This window comes from Anas platyrhynchos, chromosome 2 (genome assembly GCF_047663525.1).
Source record: "Anas platyrhynchos isolate ZD024472 breed Pekin duck chromosome 2, IASCAAS_PekinDuck_T2T, whole genome shotgun sequence".
Taxonomy (NCBI): domain Eukaryota; kingdom Metazoa; phylum Chordata; class Aves; order Anseriformes; family Anatidae; genus Anas; species Anas platyrhynchos.
Window position 1 is genome coordinate 52,751,707 of NC_092588.1, and position 16,966 is coordinate 52,768,672.

At 45.9% G+C, this 16,966-nt stretch overlaps 1 protein-coding gene and 1 long non-coding RNA gene across 10 annotated transcripts; one reads left to right on the plus strand and one right to left on the minus strand.

Moving 5' to 3' along the window:
- On the minus strand, positions 1-9,223 carry TGIF1 (TGFB induced factor homeobox 1). Of its 4 annotated transcripts, none has more exons than XM_027452001.3 (3): positions 8,780-9,223; positions 2,433-2,659; positions 1-1,069 (listed from the first exon to the last, which is right to left on the minus strand). In XM_027452001.3, the coding sequence occupies exons 1-3, from the start codon at positions 8,793-8,795 to the stop codon at positions 503-505; spliced, it is 810 nt and encodes a 269-aa protein (XP_027307802.2). In that variant the 5' UTR covers positions 8,796-9,223; the 3' UTR covers positions 1-502. The 4 variants fall into 4 exon arrangements, with proteins under 4 accessions (XP_027307802.2, XP_038029674.2, XP_005009431.2 ...); XM_038173746.2 differs by lacking the exon at positions 8,780-9,223 and adding an exon at positions 7,522-8,294; XM_005009374.6 differs by lacking the exon at positions 8,780-9,223 and adding an exon at positions 7,409-7,509.
- Positions 9,224-9,428: 205 nt separating this feature from the next.
- LOC101794910 (uncharacterized) lies at positions 9,429-16,925 on the plus strand. 6 transcript variants are annotated; one of them, XR_011807560.1, is made up of 4 exons: positions 9,429-10,194; positions 11,674-11,793; positions 12,299-12,617; positions 13,598-16,925. It is a non-coding gene; the product is annotated as an uncharacterized lncRNA (long non-coding RNA). The 6 variants fall into 6 exon arrangements; XR_011807562.1 differs by having other exon boundaries at positions 13,839-16,925; XR_005263141.2 differs by lacking the exon at positions 13,598-16,925 and having other exon boundaries at positions 11,654-11,793; positions 12,299-13,585.
- Positions 16,926-16,966: the final 41 nt, after the last annotated feature.

A 16,966-nucleotide genomic window follows, 5' to 3' on the forward strand; every position in this document is an offset into this window, starting at 1 on the left:
TTTTTAAAGAAAATATTTTATTACATTATGGGAAAAAAAGCATAATCATCCAAAGTTCGTATTGTTAAAAAAAATTGAAAATTTACTTTAGACAGCGTGTCGGTATATTCTGTTCCGCATGGGAATGGTAAGAAGACTCTATATCATTACTAGATATTGCACAGTCTGAAAGAAACAAAAACAAATCACATGATCTTGGGAACCATCTCACATTATGAAAAACCTACAAAGGAAACATTAAAAAAAAAACACACACAATCCTTTCTTTCTACAGTAGCTTTAAGTTTGTAATTCTTGGAATGACCATATTCCACTGAAGACGATCTCAGTGACAGGAAGCTTCATTTCAGCAATCCCTTGTGCAAATAAGATTAATAAAAAAAATAATAATAATGCAGTTATGTCTCTTGATATTGTGTGGATGGCAATAACCACACAGCTGTTAGATCCCTGCCTGGAAAAAAAAAAAAAAAAAGAGATGGGGAAAGAGAAGGTAGGGGATTTAGGCCATAAGTTTTGCCTGCAACTCCATCTCTGCCGCCCTTTTGAGTGCAACATCCACCAGTAGCTGGAATCCACTGAAATCCTGGTTAAGGTCTGGTGGGGTTGGAGGAGGAGTGTTAAAGAGCCCACTTTGCGCGTTCGCACCAGGTCCCAGTTTAGAGGTGTCCTCATGGTAGGAGAGGGAGCTGTCTGTGAAGGTGTTGGCCGGGGGCTGCTGCAGGTCCGTGGTCTGGCCTACGTCAGCTGGCTGGCAGAAATGGAAAGGGGCATCTTTCAACGCAGTCACAGTGGTGTGGCAAATCACCGAGGGCCGAGCCAGGACCGAACCCGGGGACGCAGGCTTGGAGGAGGACACAGTCTTGCTGAGCGCGGCGGCGGCAGGGAGGAAGGCGCTCTCCTCCAGCAGGGGAAGGAAGGTCTTTGTGCTCATGGAGGACTCCACCAGGCCGCCCTCGGGAAGCTTGGTCCCTCGCCGCGAGATGGTGAACTGGTTTGGGTCTTTGCCATCCTTCCTCAGCATGTCAGGTAGGAGCCTGCGGCGTGCATTGATAAACCAGTTGCAGACCTGGGAATACAAGGACATCTTAATTTCTACCTTCATTCACTTCCAACTATGTGCCACTACAGTCGTTGGGTTAGATTAATGACTCCCTCCCAGCAGTTTGAGCAGTTTCCTCAACCGCAGAACAAAGGAGGCCATGGGACAAGCTCTGACACGCCTGGCTAAGGCCTTTCCCTTGTCCCCGCTCTACCCCCAGCTCCCCAGCTCCTTCTGCGGAAAGCCCCAGGACATCTGAAGACGGCCAGCCTCAGCCCAGAGGTTTACCTTTTAACTCTGTGCACACACATTAATCTATTAGCCATTGTTCCCTGCGCTTAGGTTAATTAACAACAGGAAAACCTTTTCTCTCTGAAGAGGGCCACTCCTCCCACAAATAGTTACTGATTTTCCTTGTTCAACTGACTGTGTCGACAGACATAACATGAATTACCTCATTTAAGTTTGTCCTTGTTTAAATATCAAACCAGTTTCCTGGGCGATACAGGATAGTTTATAGTTTAACGTCTTTTTTGTGTTTACTACATGAAGGTTTTCTTTATGATGTTACACAAAAGAAATTTTACTTCACAGTCAATTACGGAATTTGTACTAACGAACTAATCTGGAAAAAATAAAGCCCAGAAGCCAACACAAGCACTCTATATTTAGCGTCAGGCCAAACCAGGGCTTGCAGAAGTCTTCCTACAACTACCTTCTCACGAGGTGGAAAGTGGCAATTGCTCACAGCACTTCTACTAAAGGGGATCATGAAAGACAAGTATGTTGCATCCAGGGGACCTCACAGTTGCCAGCGGTATAGCCTCAAGGTGAGAATCCAAAACCAACCACATAAAAGCCTGATCACACCCATGCTAATGCACTTGAGTAGCTCTATCCATACAGGTTGTTCCACTGATCTTACTGGAAGTCGTCATGCACATAATTATAAATATTCTTGTTCTACAGGAATGAGCCTCAAGTTGCAGTTTTAGAAGCAAGGAGTAATATACTCAGCTGTGCATCGATCACCATAAAACCTCTGTTGACAAACTAATCCCTTCTTCTCACAATAAATTACCTTATACAGACACTTTATGTCTTTTTGGCCCCAATTTTGCGAAAATTAGCATTCACGTTTGAATTCATGACTGTCTGTTCTCCCAAAGAACTAATTTTATTCCCAGTAAACAAAGATCATCGTAACACACAATTCATCTGGATTTCTCCTTACAACTGTCAGGAAAAGAGCGAGTACTTATTAAAAAAAAAAAAAAAAAAAGGAAACATCACAGAGTATAAATACTTACATCACTGACTAGACAACAGGTAAATTAAGAAGAAAACAGTTCCTTTAAACAAAATGAAAAGGACTTCTTTATTTGAATACCTGTAGTGTGGAAAGGTGTGTTTGCCGGGATAACAGCACTTTTTCTTGCTCTGAAGGATAAGCATTGTATCGGTGCTCATATAGCCAGTCCCGAAGAATCTGGACAGACTCCTTGGGCAGGTTGCCACGTCTCCTACGTTTGCCTGAGCCAGCAGATGAGGAAAGATCCAGTGGGACATCCATAGTGTCATCGTCCTCTGTTTCGCTGCCTGATATTGCAACTACACCTGCAATTACAAAAAGGAAAGCACCATCAGCCTCCTACCCCAGTCAAGTATTTAGCTCCAGCGTTTGATGTTTCAGACACTTCTTATTACGTTAACTAACCACCTTTACCATCAATCACGGCACAGCCTTTATAGGGGATTTATCCTGTAGCGTTAACTTGTCAAGCTGTAGCTTTTCTGTCAGTTGAACAAAAAGTAGTACCAATGCGACATTCCTAAGGGAATTCTCTGTAAACCCTCATTTTCTTGTTCCCTTAGCAACCTTTTATCTGCTGCATGTTATCAGATGGCTTCTATCTAACGCCAATATTGTCCAAATTTGCTTGCTATGGTATGCATCCAACACTCTTCTCTTGAAGGATAGCCAGTGGCTGGGCAAGGGGCCAACAGACAAAAACTGAAAAACCATACACCCAATTCAAGCGATGGGTTATTTAATTACTCCTTAAAATGCTGATGCTTCCCTCACGGGAGAGAGGGCTTGTAGATTTTTATAAATTAATAGCTCATTCCAGAACTATTAATAACAACTAATGGAGCAAGAAAAGAAAAAAAGGAGAATTGTGTCTGCCTCCATCCTCATGTAACTTTAATTTAGTTTTAAAAAAATAATAATAAAAAAAAAAATCAGGAAAATGAAAGAACCAGGTGTATAAACTCAGGTAAAAGTCCACTAGTATAACCAAAGACGGACTTCTGAAATTTAATTGCAGTTCTTTGATACACAAGCTCAATCATTCAAAAATAAAAAAAAATCATGTACCACTTTGATTGCATGCTCCTTATTTTTCCCCCAACTTCAGAGTTTTAATCTCATATTTCACCCTGTGGAAGTGCATGTTCTGTGTGCTACGCTTATTACAGTCTCCGGGTTTACAAGTTAACTGCATGCCTTTTTCTTTCACAACACAAAAAAAGAATTTCAGAAACTGATCATCACTTTCTATATATGCACCACTCTTTACTGCTTCACTACTTGAAGATATGTTAAGAAAATAAAGTAAATACAAGTACTTAACAGCCAGTAGCTAAGAAAACTACAATTCTACTCCTTTGGTATAGGATACACAAGCCACTGATGAAGCAAGTTGTACCTTAAAATACACAGAAAACTTTAAAACACTCACCAGGTAGAGCTCACCAGTAATTTTGAAATCTTACAAAACTACATATAAATCTATGTAAGATATCACACATTTCAATTAGTGCAATCCAATACTAATTTCAAGTGAAAATAGACTGGTTTTCAGAAGCCTTCTACAAAAAAAATGTACTAGGAGCCCATAATAAGCTTTGTTTCAAACTTGCATTTCATGTTGAGAAGGGAGGGAGGGAGGGAGAGGAAGAAGGAACTTGCTCATTCATAACAGCAAAACTGAAAACACTAATAGTAAAACCGAGTTAAATGTCAGAAGTCAAAATTTTATGTGGGCAACTACCCATAATTCAAAGGTTCTGTTTAAGGAAAGAAAGTCAGTCCTGAAATATAAACCATGTGCCTGTGAAAGTGTAAAACTACATGAAGCTATTAAAAAAGAAAAAAAGAGGAAAGGAAAAGAAAAGGAGAGGGCTGTATGTTAAAGTTTTGCTCCACACTTCCCGATGTGTGTGGGGGAAGGACCTCTCCCCCCCCCCCCTTTCAAACTGCAGCCAATGCTGACATGGTGAATTATTCTTTCTTCCTCCTATTTATGAGTAGCTTCAGTATCATTACATTTAGTTTAAGTTGTCCAGATTTCAATGCATGTTTTTGACATGCAAGGGTTCCCAGTAGGATGATCAATCTGCGAAGTGTCTGGCATGGTTACTTCAGTAACTCAGTATTGTTTTTGTTCTCTCAATTGCTGATTTACGCCCACTGACAAACACCAAACTGACAAAACGTATTTTTCCTGGGATGATTTGCCACAAATTATCCAGTCGTGGGGCAGGAACAATAGGGAAATATTTAAATGCCCAACACAAGATAAACCCCCTAAATTAGGTAAACAGGTTCTTAATTCACGTAGAAAGTATGTCAAGTTTGCTTTAAAGGATTATGAGCAAACTCTTTTCTGTTTGTAATAGTTTCATGAAAAGTGCTGTCATGCTTGCAATCTAACCTGAGAACACGCCTTGCACAACGGGGTCCTGGAGCACTTCTTGGAACAAAGATCACTCGCAGACAACGTGATGGCTCTGCAAAGCAGCTTCTAAATCGAGTGCTAGAACTAGCTAAAACTAGCCCAGATTATTCAGTGTTTTCAAATGCGCCGTTCTTGTTTGTCAGAAACGAGAAGCGTTGCAGCACTCCAGTGGGTTGGGTTTTTTGTTTGTGTTTGAATTTAACAGGCAGTGAGACAGGACTTTGGAAGACAGGGACATGCAAACAGTGAAGACTGGAAGTAAGAAGGGAGAGGAGCCAAAGAAACTACTCCTACGAGAAAATAAGGTGTCTCACAGCTTGTGAGCCATATTTACGTAGCGTAACGAGAAGTCCTCCAGACATGCATCACCACCCCACTTGGCATGACCTCTCTGGGACCTAACGCACAGCTGAAGCACTCCACTGGAGCTTCGCTGAATTAGAGAAAACCGCCTCGGCAGCGAAACTCAGTACAAAACTGTTGCTCTCTTCCACCTGAAAAAGTGGCGAAGTAACTGCCCTCGAAGCCAGCAGCATGAAAAGCTCTCTGTGTTTTGCAAACACCATCTCCTGCCTCGGCACTTCTGAAGTAAAAGTTGCCGTCTGACTAACCGTAGCTTACCTAGCAAGGAATGAGTCAACGGCGGAGCTGCCCTTTGACCGGCTTGCTCGGTGTGTCAGGTTAATTGACAGGGTGAGCTGGTGACACAGAGCAGGTTCGGGTTCAGCAGGAAACCCAGCGTTACAACTTCTCCTCATTTAAATAGAGCAGCAGCAGCCCTGTGAGCTGCTCGCAGATACTCCCGCGGCGCAGCGACAGGAAGTCCTGGCTACAAACCTCGCACGGCCCCAGCTGATATTTTTTTTTTTACTAGAGCAGGAGCCACGTTGCTGCTGTCAAGGCTCTGTTTTCATTAAAGCATTCCTGCTGATTACAACCCAGCTTTGTTTTGCCTCCGTGTTAGTAATCAGGCTATTCGTTGCTGGTTTCCTGTTTTAACAGGGCCCAACTGAAAAGGTTTCTGGCTGGGCTCCACCACTGGACCATTGGCTTACTGTTATTTACACCCAGAATAAAGGCCCGCGGACATGCCGAGTAGCCCCAGCTGACCTACTAATTTATGTCATCTTCAAAGCAGGCTAGCATCAGGTTACGCTCCGTCCTCTCCTAAACATGTTTAATCTAAACAGAAGAGCTGCTTTTATATGACTAAACCAAAGCAGCACGAGTTTGCTCGCAGAGGTCCCAGCCCCAGGTCTCTGCTGCCACAGACAAGCGGCCCGTGCCACTAATGACCCAAGGACTGCACGATCAGCAGCCCTCCTTAATAAATTACTTTATCCTCCTGGCTTCCCAGCTGCAGCCATGTACATGACTGAACACCCCGCTGCACCGTATCACAGCCCAGAGACTTTACAGGTCCTCCTGTAACCAGCTCAGGGCAGATTGCACCCAGGGTCCTGCACACAACCCCGAGCCCCACACCCAGCCGTGAACAGTTTGGGAAAAAAGTACGGCATGACTGAAGCTGGTTTCAAAATAAACTACTGCTCCTTCAGAAGGCACACTGAAATACTAAAGGGGGAGGGCAAAGCATTTGGAGAGGCTAAGGCAGATGAAACAGGAGTTAGCAAACTCAAAATCCAGGCTACCAGGAAGAAACCCACCACCATCCCATTGTGTCGAGGAAGAGGCTCACTGAGGAAGTGGCACAGGCCAACTGCTATTCAAAACAGGACAAAGTATACCACAAGAAGCAATCTCTGCCCTCCAGAGAGGGAACCGACAAAGATCACCTTCGGGAAAAGCTCCCACCCCTCCCCGTCGGTGCTTTGTGAACTTAAGCTGGATTTTTATGAGCACGGATAAGCAGAACTAGCTCCCATCTAAGGCCCCGATCCTGTCGCAACCGAGTTCAGTAGGATTCCTCACATGTATAAACTTGAACGTACGCCTGTGCCTTCGCAAGACTGTATTCCAAATCAGCTAATTAACAAGCTGAGTGTGTTCCGTGTGATCGCTATCGGGTTATTATTTGTAAATGAAACCATCCACAGAACAGTCCTCGGGGTTTTAACCCACAGGCTGATAAAGGAAAAAAAAAATAAAAAAATAAAAACAAAAAAACACGAACTAAAGTTTAACGTGAAGTTAAAACCCAACAAAAGTAAATTAGTTTAGAATTATTCATAAGCAACCAAGAATTACAGAATGCATAAGGGAATTTCCACGGAGGGAAAAAAAAAACAAAAAACAAACTTTGAGCATGTTTCAGAAGTGAGGAATCAGCTTATTTGTTTTCCTCTGCATTTCACAGCTTGAGCTCTGTTGCTTCTAAAGCAGCCAGACTTGGCTACGCCATACGTTTTTTTCCCCTTTAAAACAGGATTTTTGTAGGACTGGGAGCAAGGGATCTGAAACAAAGTCATTCTTTGAAACTTCTTGAGCCAGCCCCGAATGCCAGGAGGTGCCAAACAACTACAAGCCTAACCTTGAACAAAACAAAGGCACCCGAGCCCCAACGCCTGGCTGAAAGTTTCCATCCCCGTCCCCTCGCCTTCTCCTTTCTGCCAGGCAAGCCCCTGGCCCCCTGCCCCGCTCGGGAGCCCCCCAGGCCCGTCACCTTGCGTGGTTTCCATTGTTCCAGCCCCAAGCCTGCAGCCCTGGGAGCGGAGCTCTGCCTCCCTCTCTCTCGCACACAAAGCCCTACACACACACACACACACACACGCATACCTAGAAACGACGTCAGCACTTTTCACACACATTTATTTCGGGGGTGGCAAGAACAACAGCCGAAAGTGCAGGGAGTTTTGGTATTTCAGCAACCAGCAGCTGCCCTCGGGGAGAGAAGTCTGAACAATGGAAGCAACAGCAGACAGGAAACCAGCTCACCACTGCTGTGCAAATAGGGAGCATAGGAATGTCCTAAAAATAACCGGGCTGAATTAATTCAGTGAAACCATGCAAGAAAAAAAAAAAAGTATAAATTAAAAATCGCTGTTTGCAGCAAGGTTAAGGGTCCCGGGAGGAGACCCCCGAAGTATGAGGTGCCTCCAGGTGCCGACAGTGGGGCTGGGCACCCCAAGGGAGTGGGGGCGCCTTTGTGGCCCCATTCCCTTTGTGTGCAAGCCCCAACCCGCTCACCAAGGCTGGAAACCCTCTGGGGGGGGACACCTCGTTTCCAGCACCCCTCAGGGCTCGCTGTGCACGTACAAGCTGCCCGCTCCGGGGATATCAACAAGGAGGTGCGGGGGAAAAGAGCCTGAGCGTGGGGCAGCGAGCTGCTCCCCTCTCCGCCACGGGGCACTGGGTGTCCTGGGAGCGCTTTGGGAGCACACCACAAGCTGGTGAATCACGGCCGCGGGGCAGCCGCTCGCTGCCAGCCTCGCCCCGGCCCCAAAACGCGGGGCACACGCGGCCGGCCCCAAAAAAAAGCGCGGTCCGAGGGGGAAGGGGCAGCACGCTGCAAAGTTTTCGTAAACAGCACAAAGAAAACCCAGAGAGCCTCGTTTTTTACAAAGGGAAGGGGGGGGGGGTATGTGCGTCTTCCTCCTCCTTTTAACCCTAACCGCGTGCAAACTTTTGCACTTCTTCCCTCTCTGTTACGGGATGCAAGGGGAGAGCAAGGCAGGCAGCTCCCGCAGCCCCTCGTCCCGTGGCGGCAGACAAAGAGCGGCAGAGGCTGCCCCGCTCCCAGCCGAGCCCCCAGGGCTCAGCCCTGCCCGCCGGGAAGCGGCTGGGGACGGGGAACCAAAACTTGGCCGCGGCACCCAGCGGGGCAGGCTTGTGACAGCCGCCGGCAGCACCCGCCTGGGGCTGCGAGCCCGGCACCGAGCCCAGCGGGGTGAGGGCAGCCCCGGGGGGCTGAGGGGTCCGGGGGGGGAGGGCTGAGGGGCTCCGTCCCGCTCGGCTGCCCCCCGAGCACGGCCAGGGGAAGGGGCGCGGGTCCCCCCCCTCTCTCTCCTCTCTCTCTCTCCCCGCAGGCAGGTACCTTTTTTACTTTTCATCTTGACGGCGAGGACCGAGCCGCCGCTGCCGCCCGCTGAGCCAAGTTTCTGCCGGCCGGCCGCTTGCTCCCCTTTTAAACTCGGCGAGGAGGAGGAGGAAGGACGAAGCAGCAGCAGCAGCAGCAGGCGAGGAGCGCGGTGGGTGCCAGGCGCCCGGGCCGGATCCTTGGTGCTGTCAGCGGGAGCCGCGGGGCTCTGCCTCCCCCCTGGGGCTCGCTGGAGGCGGCTGTGGCCGGGGTGGGCTTCCCTCCCCCCCGTCCCTTTGTTCCTTTCTGGCGGGGATTGGCCCCGGCTCGGTAAAGTGAGAAAAGGCACGGGAGGAAAAGGTACACGCCAGTGCACCCTCCCCCACCTTCCAGCAGTGAGTAAGAGTAACCCGGAGCTACGCGAGCACTCGCGGCGCTGCCTCCTCCTCCTCCTCCTCCTCCCGGCCGCCTCTCTCCTCCCCTGCCGGCTGCTGCGGCTCCGCCAGGCGGGAGGGGAGGGCCGAGGGGGGGTCCTGCGAGCCTCCCTTTCTTCCAAGCAGCCGTTTGATCATTAAACTGGAAGGAGAAAAGAGGAGGGGGGAGCGAGGAGGAGAGGGAGGAGGGGGGGAGATTTTGACAGCTGCCCTTGACTAGCCTCCTCCTGTTGCTGCCGGATGAACCACCCACTCCTGCGTGTGAATAGCGAGGAGAAGAAAGGAGAGTGTGTACGGCAGGAGCCCCCCCCCCCCCCCCGCCAAGGCGCGTCCCCTTTCTGGGGTTATTTTTACAAAAGGTTATGTGTTTTTTTTTATTATTTTTTTTTTTATTCTCCCTCCCGTCCCGCTGGATCTCGCCGTGCCACACGCTTTGAAAGAAAAGTCTCCCAGCTTGACTCATCCCCGCCAGCACGTGGTGCAGCAACAGTTTATTTTCCTCACACACCAGAGCGATGCGGGAGCCCTCGGCCCCGCAGCACCGGCCCCGCTCCCGCTGCTTCGCCCGCACCCCCGAAGGCGAAACCCCGTGTGTGTGTGGGGGGGGGGGGGGCGCATACAGCGGGCGGGGGCTTAGCGTGGAAAGTAAGACGAGCCGCCTTACCTTTAAAAAAAAAATAAAAAATGAAAAGGAAAAGGCGTGCGGATGTGGTGTGTTTTTGTGCGTGTGTTTGTTTTAGTGCCGCGCGACCACGTGCTCGCTTGTTTGTGAACGAGGCGGCGCCGGGGCAGGCATGTCGGGCTGCGAGCGAGCGCTTTAAGCGGCTGATGAAATAATAAATTCCTACGGCGAAAACAGGGCTCGCTTCTCCCCCCCCCCCCTTTCCCTCCCTCCCTCTCTCTTTTTTTTCGGGCTCAGCCGATCCGCACAAACGCGCATTCACGGCAGAAGAGGAAGCGACGGCGCTTTTTCGACAGCCAGCCCTTCCCCGGCACCTCGTAACTATTTTTATGTAGCGTAATTACGGCGACCTAGCCGGAGATAAAACAGCTGGTACAGCCCGAGCCGCGGACACGTGCGGCTCTTGAGCAATGGCAGGCACCGGGGGGCTGCGGTACCTCAGGGCAGCGCCCGGCCGTTACCGGCCGTTAGCCGCCGTTACCCGCCCGCCAACCGCCCTGTGTGTGTGCATGGGGGGGGTGCGCGCCCTGCCAGCCCCGTTCCCGCCGCCTCCATTTTGTGCCCCCTCGGTGCTGTGGGGCCGGGAAGGGGTCGGGGAGCCGTGAGGGCAGCCCCCCGCCGGCCCTCCCCTCCCTCAGGGGGCAGCCGGAGCGCGGAAGGAAAAGGCTGGGGTATTTTTAACGCGCCCAGAGCCGAGTTGTGTCTCTGGAGGGAGCGGTGACTCATAGGTGGCGTGTGAGAGCGATTTAAAAAAAAAAAAAATTACTTTTTTTTTTTTTTTTTTTCTGTGATGGTTGTTTTTTAAAGCCCTGCTTCCCAGCTGTGAGAGCTGACTCTTCGGGCTGCTGCTTTGAGCGCCCAAAGCGTGGTCGTGCCGAAAAAAAAAAAAAAAAAAAAGTAATGACGGGAAGTTAACAAAAGGCACGTCAGGGAGCTGAGGAGATTTCCCCCTCCACGGACGAGCCGCCTCACGCTTGTTTATTGTCTTTGGGACTGCTGGCAAGTTGGTCAACCAAACTCATGCATCCCCCTCCCTTTTTTTTTCCTTCGGTGAGGTCATTTTCACGAGGGGAAAAAATAAAGCTTTTCGCTCACGCCGAGCTTAAGCTCACTTTTAAGCGTGTGAGTAACAGGCTTCCTAGCGCCGCTGGAATGCTGGTCCCGAGGAATTCACTCAAAGGGGAAAATTGATTTTGACTTAGCACATGGCTGTTTTCAAAGCTGTAAAAAGCAAGGGGGTAGGACCGGGGACACCAGATGAGCGAGTGTTTGTGCCTAGTTCCCTGGGTACAACATGAGTAGAAAAGTTGTTTGGTTTTGTTTTTTTTTTTTTTCTTTTCTTTTTGGCAAGTTACTCTGTGGGTGCAAGTATTGCAGGGAGAAAGACAAAGTGGATTTGTGCAGTTTTCATTTGTTGTCGGGTTAGGGCAGTGCTTGGGGTTTCTCGACAAATTCTGACTTCTTTTAGCACCTGAAGATACGTATTGGAGGTTCTAGTGTGGACAAAACTTGCTATGAAGTAGAGCAGTTGGAAGAAAACTGCTGTAGCTTTCTGGAAGAGTAAAGCTTTAACACGCTTGAAAGAAAATGGTATCTAAAAAGATAACAGGTGATTTCATTGCTGCTTCTGAGCTGGAATTTAAGGGTAGAGAATGGCTTGATTTTTGAGTGAGTTCAGTAAACTGGAGGCTCATAAGTTGATGGTGAGTGTTGGTGTTGGCTGCTGCTTGTGGGCAGAAGCAGTTGGTATGTAAGAAAATACATCACTTTCCACAGTTCTCTGTTTCTCTTCACAGGTTGGCAAGGCTGTGGATTTAGTATTACTTAATCTGCTGGAGCTGTATCAGCACTAATCATATCTCACGTGCAGTTCATGCTGCTCACGGAGCAACTTTGGCTTCTATGCAGCTCCTCGGGTAAGTGCGTGCTCTACACATACATCAAGATACGTCTGTACCAACAGGTTTGAACAACCTGGCTTAGCCACAGCAAGTTCAACTCTGTCTGGATTTGTCTGTATTGACATGCTGTAAGTATGTGCAGAACTGGATTCAAAGAGGGAGAAAAAAACTGGAGGGTCTAGATTTTGAGTTGTTCAGTGGTTGTCTGTACCACAGGTTTGTGAGTGTTCTGTGGTCCTGCATGTTTGTTTTTGTCCCGTTGCACTGCCATATGTGATACCTTGTGTGACTAAGCGTATGTGTCTTATTTACAAGTGCTTTGCTTTGTGATGCTGGGACTGCGTGTGCCTAACAACCACTGAAGTCTCCAAGACTATGCTTTGAACATAGAAACTCCTACGGGGAGTGCTCTGGAAAATCAATGCTTAGGTGTCACAGGCTTGTGGATATGTTATCTTAGTCTGTTTGTTCCAGTTTCCCATTCATAAACTTGAGAGTATTTTATCTTCTCTCTTTATAGGACATGGTGACAATAAACATGACGCTGATCTCTGTGGAACACCGAGATACCACTGAAGTGTTTGTGAGGAAACATACTACTTATAGTTTGTGCAGAATTAAGTAGTGCACAGTAAGTTAAGCAAGTTACACCTTTCACAACAAGAATAAAGTGATGCAACAAATAACTGTTCTTTCAGGGGATAAATCTGTCCTATGCACGGAAAAAGAGGGATTCTTGTGGGTCACACCCATTCTTCACCTTTACTTACCCATGACATTGACTAGTCTCAGATGGTCTAGAGGAAAAGGAGAGGCCACAGAAGGCAGACAGACATGAGGTAATATTTTCTCACAAATGTCCCATCCGATTCTTTAATGGTTAGATACAAGCCCTGAAGCAATAGCTTAATAAAACTTACTTTGTTAATGAGACAGGTGGATGGCTTCTATACTGGTATAAATGTTTGATATCTGTATGGTATTTAAACACAGTAATGGCAGGCGGTGGCAGAGTACCATGTTGAATTGTGAACTACATAAGGCATTTCTTTTTTTTTTTTTTCTTCTCATCTATTTATTTCATTGAATATCCTCTTGTGCTTTGAGACAAGGAAAACAAAGTTCCTGTTTTTTACCTGCTCTTTTGTTATTCTGTGTGAAAAGCATCACGTCTGCTTTCGAAGATAAATAAATCAGTTTTCACAATCTCTTTTCCTATGAGAATTGCTCCCAGCTTTTGATTGTTGTCTTGGTTCTTTCCCAAGTCTATTTGGTCCTGCAGTATTCCATTTTTCAGTAGAAGTGACTTAGGCTGCACGCAGTATTCTAAGCGAGGTTATGCTTCTGATTACAATATATATGTGTATTTGATATTACTCCCTGACCTATTTCTTCTGGAATCCAGCATGTTAGGCGTTATTTTTGGCTGCTGCTACATACTGAGCAGAGGGCTCTAACAATTTTGGAGAACGTATAGCTTGTTTGAAGTTACTCTTATCTGCAGTTTTATATTCATCTTGGTGTTGAGCTTCTGTTATTGCATTATTCATTCATGCAACAGGAGTCACACTGTAGTTGTGACAAGTTTCCCTCTTCCCAAATACATTTTTGATAGCTGCAGACTTCAGTACCTCACTCTTCTTTACCTGTCCTGTTTTTTTTGTCTCTCACTGGGCTGAGTTAATATATTAAAACAGAGTACAGGACCTGGACGCACCCTACTGTTAACCTTTTGTCATAATAAAAATTAGCCTTGCACTGTGTTTCTCTTTCTCTAACCAGATTTTCATTCGTGACAATTGTTTGCCTTTTCCCCTAGCTTGTTCTTTGTCTGGCAGCTCCTTGCATGGAACCTTTTCAAAAACTTTGGAAATCTAAATTATGCCAGCCAGCTGTGCTCCCATAACTAGAGCTCACTTTTTGCCATTCTGAAAGGGGGGAAAAGGGGTAAATCAAAGTTGTGAAGACAATCCTAACATTTCAGAACTTCTCTGTAATAGACTCTGCAACTTGGATGTGCTTTACACTCTTTTATGTGTGCGCTTTTGTGCTTGTCAAAGATCAAACAGGAGGCAAAGCTCAGGAATCCCACATGTGGAATCACACTGATTCCTGTCTGGTATGGCGTCAGGTCTCCAACCTTTGGGTTCTCTGCATGGATTTTAGTACAGACTTGAGGTAACAGGCAGTAGTTACCATTCTTGATGAAGATCAGCTGCTCCAGTGATGCCTGCTTGCCACTGAGATTTTCAGACACCAGTGAAGAGGAATGCTGCTCCTGTTGGAGGTTTTAGTGCTGTCTTTCTCTGGGGCCTCCTACAACTCCTCATGTGCCAGCCCTTGCTCCCTTATTTCCACGTAGGCCTCCCCCACATCTGTGCCTCAGTATGTAAGCATATGGAAATAGAGTATTATCATGATTACTACAGAGGCAACTTAAGTACATGCAGTAATGTTATAAGACAATGCAGAAACTTCATAAATGGCATAATCACTTCTGCTTTGAGACTGAAAGCTGCACAGATACTCGGGGGAGTGGTTTACAAAGCTTGCTTTAACATGAAAGCGTACAATTTGAAGTCAGGCCACTGTGTAAAATTAAAATTAAAAGTGAATTATAGATTTAATCTTACTTGGAGTAACAGTGTTCACTTTCAGGTTTTAACTTAAAATGAAAGTGTGACTAGGAACAGACCGCAGGCATGTAATTCCACAGTTTATGTAGAAATTAGCATTTTTGTCCACCACAGATGCATCTTGTGCCTGCTTTACCTTCTTGTCTATGGTGGGGGGTAGGAGGCAGGGCTCTGGCTCTTATCTTTAGTGTGACACAAGTGAGCATATCATAATCAGCGTGACAAATGACATGGTTGTTAACAGTCTCAGTCTAGTTCAAGAACTTGGGGCATGGGAGAAAACAGATCCTTCTTTCCTGAAATTTGAAACTGGGTGCAATTTTGCAATTTATGTAATCAGTTTTTGCTTATCTGGAAGAAGTATAGCAAGTAACGTGGGTATGGCTGACCAAAAAAATGTGGTTTGGGGATTTTTTTTTTCTGCGTGTGGGATAACAAACCTGCTTTTACCACAAACTGTTGCATATCAAGAACAAAGCAGTAGGCTTACTGCGATGCACCCCAAGCAAGGGTGACCTCTCCTAGCTGAACTTGTCTATCTAAATACTAGAATGACTATCTCCTCTTAAGCTTTTTTGTCTACAGTGTTACTGTTTGTATGAAAATCATCTAATAAAGCAATGAAAACAAAGCCAAAAACAGACCTGCACTTGATACCTGATATTTCTCATGGGCAAAATGTTAATTTAAAATGAAAAAAATTCCAAGTACCTCTCTCTGCACACTTTCTGTTTAGTGTAGTCTAGTCTAAACAAAACAATTTAATGGGTCAGCCAGGTATTTGGTTAGTATCTACAGTTGTTTGTTTGTTTTCTTAAAAAAAAAGTTTTTAAAAGAATTACTATATTTCAGGAACATTATTTTAAAAGTTATCTCTGTCCTTATCAGACAAGGTTAAATGGTGCTTGCAGAAGCACAAAAAAAATGTGATCATAATGAAGTCATTATTACAGTAAATATTACTTGGTATAACAGATTATATGATTAGTTTTCTTCTTAATAAGTATCTAACTTGGAGTACTTGTTGTGGTCTGGGAACTAACAAAGTGACGCCAATAGAAGGTGAAGGTGAGTGTTGGGGAAAAAAAGGCTCAGAAGACAGACCTCTTGAAAGCTTAATACTTGGAAAAAACGAAGTTCTTGCTGAAGATGCAGAGTTGCCATTCTTATGTAGAAAATAAACACCTTCTGAGATCTCAGATTTTCCATGTCTTTTTACCAGAATATAAATGTGGATATTATTTGTTGGATATAATAGTATAGAAAAACCTATTCATATGTTACCTTGTGCTGCACAAAGACTGAAGGGATGCAGACTAATTTTAAAATAGTAAGATTTTATGACAGGCCACAATTAAACACTGTATATTGAATTTGGAAAAGCTTTCACTGCTGTTTGTGCTGTACCTGCTCTGAATATGTGCTGGAGGCCCTGGGAAATTCCAAGTTACTAGCTGTGTACCTCAGTTGGTATTGTATTCTCTTTTTTTTTTTTTCTGCTGTGATTATTTTATTAATCTTAACTGCTGTACCATTTAATGGTCATATTATTGTTACCCATAATTTTCACATTTTGAAAGAATATTCTGCCTCTGGTTAAATATTATAGACGTTAGGAAAAATTCTGAGTGTGACCAGTCAAATTTGCAGCACGATGGCACAACTTCATCAGTTGAGAATCTAAACAAGCTATTAATATGATTTTATTTTCTGAGCATTTATGTACAAAGGACTCAACTGAGAAAATTCAGTGCCTGCTTGAGAGGCCCAGCCTTAAAGAACAAATTTGTACTAATAGGGGCTGGTGCTTCTATCTTGCAGGTGATATTAGTGAGCTGCTGTTTTCACCTGGGTGGAGCCCTGCAAAGGAGGCTTAATGACTCAAGAAAGGGGTTACATGTTCACTGCTGAAAAAGGCGTGTGAGGTTTTTAAAGTGATAGGTAATGGGTGTTGGCTACCTTTCTGTAAAATCCTAGACATAGCCTGAGGCCCTAGACTTCTGAAGGCAACTGCTCGTTGTGGTGACTTGGGACTGTGCCTGTCTGCAGTTACGATCTAGTGCGCCAGGAAGGATCCCTAAACCTGCATGTGGCCCTTTGGAGGAAAGAAGGGAAGAGCTGCAGTGTAAGGAAATAAGGAAATGAATTTGACCAAGACTTTGTTGCTCGCTTTTTTTTTTTTTTTTTCTCCTTTGAGAGGATCACAACGCTTGGGTGGAGGAGGCTCTTAGTTGCTCAGACTCAGTACTTTAGTACTGGGGAAAATAAGCCTGGTGTATGTACTTGATTTTAAAATGCAAATCCTGAAGGGTTGCAGATAAAGGAGGAATGAACAGGACAGAAAAATACGTATATATGCTGTCTACACTCAGTAAGGATGATGTTCCTGAGTCTGAATGGGGCTTTCAGGGTCTCTGTGTAGCGTGCTCTTTCTACAAATGTTTGCAGTGCAGCACTTCTTAGGACAGGCTTTGGATGTGTGAGGTCCCGGGCAACCTGTCAGCAAGTAATCTTTCACAGTGTCAGAAATGCAGCTGAGGTCATATGGATCT